Source organism: Echinops telfairi, unplaced genomic scaffold (genome assembly GCF_000313985.2).
Source record: "Echinops telfairi isolate 266 unplaced genomic scaffold, ASM31398v2 ScPeMD7_23;HRSCAF=83, whole genome shotgun sequence".
NCBI classification, from domain to species: Eukaryota; Metazoa; Chordata; class Mammalia; order Afrosoricida; family Tenrecidae; genus Echinops; species Echinops telfairi.
In genome coordinates this window covers 84,359,833-84,366,661 of record NW_022103920.1, presented here as the reverse complement: position 1 = coordinate 84,366,661, position 6,829 = coordinate 84,359,833, and the positions used below count along the sequence as shown (strand labels likewise).

The following is a 6,829-nucleotide window of genomic DNA, read 5'->3' as shown; positions in this document are numbered from 1 at the left end:
AGGCCTGAAGGGCAAGGAGCCGGTGGTGTACCCCTGGATGAAGAAGATCCATGTGAGCGCGGGTACGTGGCACCGCCGGGAGATCGGGGAGGGTGGGCCTGGCCGGCTCCGGGGGTCGGGGCGGGGGTCAGGAGGGAGAGGTGGAGGGGAGGGGAGCCCCCATCTGGCCCCGGCCTCAGTGGAGTGTGAGTGTGTGCACTCCAGCCGCCTGATCCCAACGTGAGAACCCTTTTGTACTCGGGGTCCCTTTATCGGGAGATTTACGAGACGCCAAACTGTTAGGGCAGTAATTATAGCCCCCATAAATTTAATTGCCCTGGCAGAGGCTTCGGGCCATGTGTCTTTGAAGCTTTTCTTCAGCCCCAATGCCCATGCACCATTCTTTATAGCTCTCGGGTGTTTCCCGTTGTCAATAGCCTGTGAAACATTTTCTTTGCCGTTTTATGTATCTTGCTGAACTTGGTGTCAGGTTATTATATAATGATGATGTCCAATTGCTCTTCCCCAACCCACCTTCTCTCTCCTCCTCTTCTCCCTCTCTTCTCTTCCACTCCCTCCTCCTGGGCCTCCTCCTCCCGGCTGACTTCTGGGCGTCCAGTCAACCCCAGTTATAACGGAGGGGAACCCAAGCGCTCTCGAACCGCCTACACCAGGCAGCAGGTCCTGGAGCTGGAGAAGGAGTTCCACTTTAACCGCTACCTGACCCGGCGGCGCCGCATCGAGATCGCTCACACGCTCTGCTTGTCCGAACGCCAAGTCAAGATCTGGTTTCAGAATCGCAGAATGAAATGGAAGAAAGATCACAAACTGCCCAACACCAAGATGCGCTCCTCCAACTCGGCTTCTGCCCCAGCTGGACCCCCAGGGAAAGCACAGACTCAGAGCCCCCATGCCCATTCCCACCCAGGCATCTCCACACCTATTTCTTCCTCCTCCATCTAGTCCTCTGAGGAGCTATACCACTCACTGTCTTCCCCTCAGCTGCTTCTCTCCTGTCTTCTGTCCCTTTCCCCTCCCACCGTGCCCTGTCTGGATTATAACAGACAAGACACCAAAACCAAAACCCAATCTGGGGGAAAGCAAAACAAACATAGAAGATATTATCCTTGTAAGAAGGTGTGTTGGTTGGCATCCAAAAGAAGACAATTGGCCAGGATGCTGGCTGGTGGAACAATCTCCTGGCTTGAACAAGCTGCCAGGTTTGGGTACCCAAGAAGGACCACTGGGCATGAAATAACTCCGGAGATGACTGAAGTTAATGCAACAGCGTGTATATTTGTTACAAGCAAAAGAAAACAGACCCTTTCCCCACTGCACCCACGACCCTCTTCCCCATCCAGGCAGCTCATGCAAGCTTGTATTGAACTGAGTAAATGAGCAGACATGGTGGACCTCACAAGATTATTTAACTCAAAATGTATAGACCTTCCTGGTAGGTGTGACACATTAGTTTCCTTTCCTCGCATTTATTTAAGATACTGTTATAGACATATAGTTGTCTTCTCCTGGGCAGAAATCTCTCAGCTGGGGTGGGGGTGGGGTGCTAGGGAAATGCATTTAGACCTATGTGCAATTGTACAAATTGTGATGTGGCTATATATAGGTTGCTATGTGCTACCAATAAACTGATTTTGAAAAAAAACATTAAAAATGTAAAACACAAGTTTGTATGTTTCCTAAGCTTCTCATTAAAAATAAAACCAAAAATGTTCACTGGATTGAGAGGGTTGACCTTACATGTAAAGATTTTGTAGATGCCTTGAGTCATATTGGATTCTGACTGCTGTGTGTGTGTGTTTTCAACTTGAGCTGAACTCTTGTCAAGCTTGACCCACTATGGGAAAAATGCCAAAGGCTCTTGAGCTGTTGAGAGGGCTCCTCTTCTTCCCAAACTTGGCCAGGCTTTTAGGCTGGGAGTCTCTGTAAGGCATGGCAATATGTCCTTCCCCGCAAAGCAATGAAAGATGAAACCGCGTAGTGCTGCGGGGCCCAGGAGTTCCTGCAGCTGTTCTGCATACTGAACTCTGAGCACACTTGGAAAGAAGTAGTCCCTTTGGTATTTATTGCACCTTCATACTTAATCTGTTGGTTTCCCCGGAGATAAAAAGTAGTTTGTGCAAAGGGTTGAGATTGCTTGGCTATTTGAAAGATCCTCTTTACTAACTACAGATTGGGGATTTTTGTTTGTTTGCTTGTTTCCCTCCCTCCCTCACACACTCTTTTTAAAGGGAAAGCTTATAAAATAAAGTGTATATTCCCAGCACACCCTCGAATGTTTCCTTCAAGGGAGAAAAGCCATAATGATGCTGTGAAGTGCACCCCAATAGACCTGGAAGAGCTTTCTGCTAGAAGAAAGCCAGACTCTGAACTAGGGTCTCTTTCCTCAAATGCTCCGGAATGTGCCCACCCAGTCCTAGAGCTCTAGAGTCCAAAGGTTGAAAAGCAAAACCCACATCTCAAATCTCCATGGCTTTAACATTTATTGGCTAACTTTTACTTGCTGTTCAGAGAAGGGAATTCCTTACAAAGAGACACAGAAAACCCAAACATACTAACCTCAGAATATCAGAACCATCCCGATTCTGATATTTGAACAGTGCAGTTTTGATTCATGTAATTTAGCAGAGATGGAGGCGAATGCTCACCTAGCTCTCGGATATCAGAGAGACTTTAAAACACATCAAGGGCACAACACTCAACCAGTGATCAGGACTGGTACCCTTCTCACCTCTGTAACAACAGGCAAGGGTGGTCAGCTATGAACAGACAGGGGCATCCATCTCTCAGGGCCCTCCATCTCTCCCTAAGAAAACTCAGGGATAAACAAATGCATACAGGCCTTCGCCAGGCAGGCCCAGCCTGGCATCAAGCGCATTTTATAAGGTGTGAACGGGTGCCAGGGATTTCTGGAGGCATTGCAACTGCTGCTGAAACTTATTAACCCTCCCCCCTACTACAGGCACTTGTAAAACGAAATTAAATCACGCTGAAAATAGCAATTTTCCCAGGAATCATTAATCACCTCATACAATAAATACTTCTTTGTAATTCAACAGCAATTCTGAAAGGCATTCTCTGGGAAAAGTCTGTGGAGGAGCGAGGGATCTTCTTGCAAATAATGTGGTCTCAGGCAAAGAGGCAGCATCTTGGCTGGCTGCTCAAAACAGGCCTAGATTCTCGGTGGAAATTGAGTGTCGCACTGCAAATCCTCAGATGGCAGGTGATCATCCTTTCAGGTAAAGGCTTTCATTTCTCCTTTGCGGGAGGCGAGGGTGTTACTTCATGCTGGGGACAGTTGATTGGGGATGAAGAGAGTATCATGCCTGCTGGGAACAAGTTCCTGTCTCTTGCTCAGAAAAGAGAAAAGGTTGAGATCATTTCTCTAATATTCTAGGGTTTTTAAAAAATGACATTTTTTTTGGCTTAGACTGTCTTGATTATTAATGTATTGGTGAATTTCGCAAAAATCAAAGTTACCTAAAATAATGCAAATGATTATGGCATTTTCCAGTGTTGTGCCTGTTTCAGACTTGGACTTTAGGAGAACTTGTCAGAAGAGCTTACAAAACCCTACTTTTTATGCTTCAAAATCGTGCATGTCTGCCCTTTGCTAAGGCAACCATAAGAGTTTACAAAGAGGACAAATTTTCTATCTCATTTTTTTTTTAGCAAGCCCTACTACCCCCTCAAACCCTTGACCTTTAAAGACAGTATTTTTGTGTGAGCTCTATAATTCTCCAACTAAACTGACCCTTATAGTGCTGTCCTCTTCTTTCTCCTTCTCTCTTCCTCCCTCCAACACACACTTCTCCTCCGCCTTGGTCACAGACCCCAGCTCTGCAGACTCTGGAGATAAAAGTTTTGTCAATGTCTGAAATCAACCTAAATCGGATAGGAGACACTTTAATGGTCACAGTTTGAATTAAGTACTTAACACTCTCCCCCTTGAAGAAAAATGGCACTTTACAGGCGCTCTTCCCTAGTTTCGCCAAAATCTACAATATACCCGATGTTTTATTACAGTGGGAATTCAACTGTGACAGGCAGAGTAGAGTACTTAATACCCAGGATGGAGCTCATGGGAAGATTACCTAGGTAGATAGGGGATAGGAGGGTTGAGCCTTCTCACAGTGGTTCTGACTTTATATACAATTGTCTCAAGGTGTTCTCATTCTCTCCACCTCTCAGCCTTCCCACCTACCTGCCCCACCCCCAAGTGAGGATGGATACCACTATCTCTCCTTTACTCCACTCCCTACTTCTGTGTCCAGACTCTCCTGCTCCTCTCCAGACTCTCCTTCCCTCCAGCAGTTTTAACATAGAAACAGATCAGCAAGCCTTTCCAATGGAATTATAGAAGTACCCCCTCCATGCCCCCCACCAAATTAATGTAACCAACAGATCTGCAGCTTCCTGTCTGAATTGTGGAGTCTGTGCAGGCAGTGGGCCCTGCACTGCACCCCTCCCCCGGGATCCCTGCGTCCCTGGCTCCCTGGCTGGGGTCTTACATTGAAGAACACAGCCTTTACCCTTCCCAACTACTGCTTCTGTTGGGCCTTCTCTGGACAACACCCTGGCTCAAGAACAACTCACCGGGTCTTCTCTCAAAGAATCTGGGAAGAGGAAGAGACCTGTGATCTGTCTCCTAGGATGAGTTCTGCTCAGGAGGGCTGCTATGGCTGCTGTGAGACCTTGTAGCCTGGAACCTCTGGCTTGAACTTAAGTTTCTCTTCTTCTCGAGGCCCCAAAGGCCCTCTCCACCTCTGAGGCCAGTATTGCTGATTCTGGGGTTGATTCTTGGAGCCTAAAGAGTCCCTGGGGTTGAAGACTGTCCCAGACAAAAGAGATGGTGGCCCTTTTCGGTTCAGCCTTCTCCATTTACCAATTGGGGATCTAAAGCAGAAGAATGATTGCACCCCGTGTTATTGACGCTGAGGAGTGCCTGGCTGCAGAAAAGTTTGGGTCTCACGCTGGGCCCAGGTAGAGGTACAGGGCATCTTTTCTTTTCAGAAATCTATTCTGTCAGAACGGAAGTGTGTGTGCCCAGGCTTGCACTTGGCATGCCCCACCACAGGTGGGTGGTGGCTGGCACAGAAGGCTGATTTGCCACCAAAGTGGCCCAAGAGATTAGGATGCTCAGACACATTTGACCACTTGCCTGGGAGAAAGGTGGTCTTTCTTCTCACTGCCCAGAGTGTGCACAGGGTGGAATGATTCCTCCAAACTTGACCAGCTCTCCCCAGGGTGCCAGTACTTTGCCCAGGCTGCCTGCAAGGGAACCTGTGCTTGGAAGGCCTGGGGAGTGAATAAAGGCATAGGCACCAAAAAGGAGCCCTGATTGTTGCAGATAAAGGTGTGCCGCCTGTTCCAGGGATATATTGAAATTGTAATCTTTGGGTCACATGACTCATTAAATAATTAATGCAGATCGGCAGGAATGGATTAGAGTCTTCAAGGCCTCACAAGGAATGAATCTCTCAGAAGTGAGACCCCCCAACTTCCTATTTGATTAAAAAAAAACACATATACTCTCAGATTTCTCTCCAAAAGCTTTTAACTCCTCCAGGAAGGCAGGAATCAGCCCTCTGCCTGGGAGAGGGCTGATCCTTGGTTCTTGGGGCTCTGCCTACCAGGGGGGTCTCTGCAGGAGCCAGGGAGCGTACATCTGCTGCAGAGGAAAACCGCCTTGAGTTCTGGCTCGGATTTTCTGCGGTCACATCCCGGCATTGGTGATGAAGTGGGACGGATGCGCAGACAGTTGGTAATGTTCTGATTCACACTGGGAAAGGCTGCGGCCATACCACAGGACGGGCGCTCGGCTTTGTTCAATTTTCCCGGCGTCCATAAATCACCCTTGCCAGGCCTGTGAGGGAGCAAGGCAAGTGCCCCGAACGCCGACAGAGGCCCTGGTGGTGGTGGCGTTGTCGGCAGAGGAGGCCATTGCAGACAGAGAGACCCGGGAAACATCTCTCTCTCTCTCTCTCTGAAGCATTAGTCTGAACAATTTATGGGGAACAGCAGCCCTGAATATTCAACTCCAGGATAAGGAAATAGCAACAACAATAATGCCCATCATAATGACAGTATTCCTAAGCATCTCTGGAGGGAGGTGTGTAGTGGCAAAGAACCCCTTTCTGGGAGCCAAGTTGAGTAGCAGAGTGCAGGATGGCAGCCCCTCCTTGCTCAGGGCGCCCCTGTGGGAGCACAGCAGGTCTGAACAAGAGAAAGGACCTGGCACGGGATTGTGTGTGGTGGGAGGGTAGTGGCTGGTTTATCAGCATTGGGTAGTGAGGGGAGTAGCCATGGGGACAGGGAGGGCTGGCTTTGGGAAGGTTGGAGTGGGGAGACATTGTCCAGGCCTGGGTGAAGAGGTAGATTGGTGGGGTGGGGGGTGAGCAGGGGTAGAGCTTCGGGAGCAAACTGCTCAGAGAATCCCAGCCAGGGAAAAGTTCCCCAAGTGTGGGCTGAGTTTGGAAAAGGGGAAGGTTCTTCGCACCTTCCTCAATGTGTCCCTTCCCCAGAAAGTAGACTGATGGCCATTCACTGGTTAGAGGGCAGGAGAAGGTTGCAAATGTCCTCAGGGGTGAGGTTGCCACAGACTGAGGGCATCAGCCAGGACTTGGAGCTGGGAGAGACTGGGCTGCTTGGGGATCCCCGAACAGCTATTGTCTGGCCACCAGGTCCTTCCTAGTGTCCAGCAGCCAGAGTTGGCCTGCTCCATGGGCTTGGGCATTTTGGCAAACCTGCCAGGCACAGGGACCAAGAAATGGTGTGTCCAGGGCTTAATTAACTAGAAGACAAAACCATCTAAGTGTGTGTGTGGGGGGGG

At 49.0% G+C, this 6,829-nt stretch overlaps 2 protein-coding genes across 2 annotated transcripts in view; both read left to right on the top strand.

Moving 5' to 3' along the window:
• Positions 1-1,524, top strand: part of HOXA4 (homeobox A4) — a 2,787-nt gene extending 1,263 nt beyond the window's left edge. The window contains exons 2-3 of the mRNA XM_004702849.2: positions 3-62; positions 599-1,524. Of these exons, the coding sequence (XP_004702906.1) occupies positions 3-62; positions 599-942 (404 nt within the window). The 3' untranslated portion in view covers positions 943-1,524. The remainder of the gene's footprint in view (positions 1-2; positions 63-598) is intronic.
• Positions 1,525-4,658: 3,134 nt separating this feature from the next.
• The window catches only part of HOXA3 (homeobox A3), a 17,793-nt gene continuing 15,622 nt past the window's right edge, over positions 4,659-6,829 (top strand). Inside the window, exon 1 of the mRNA XM_030885298.2 lies at positions 4,659-5,761. The gene's annotated coding sequence lies outside the window, so the exon portion shown is untranslated. The remainder of the gene's footprint in view (positions 5,762-6,829) is intronic.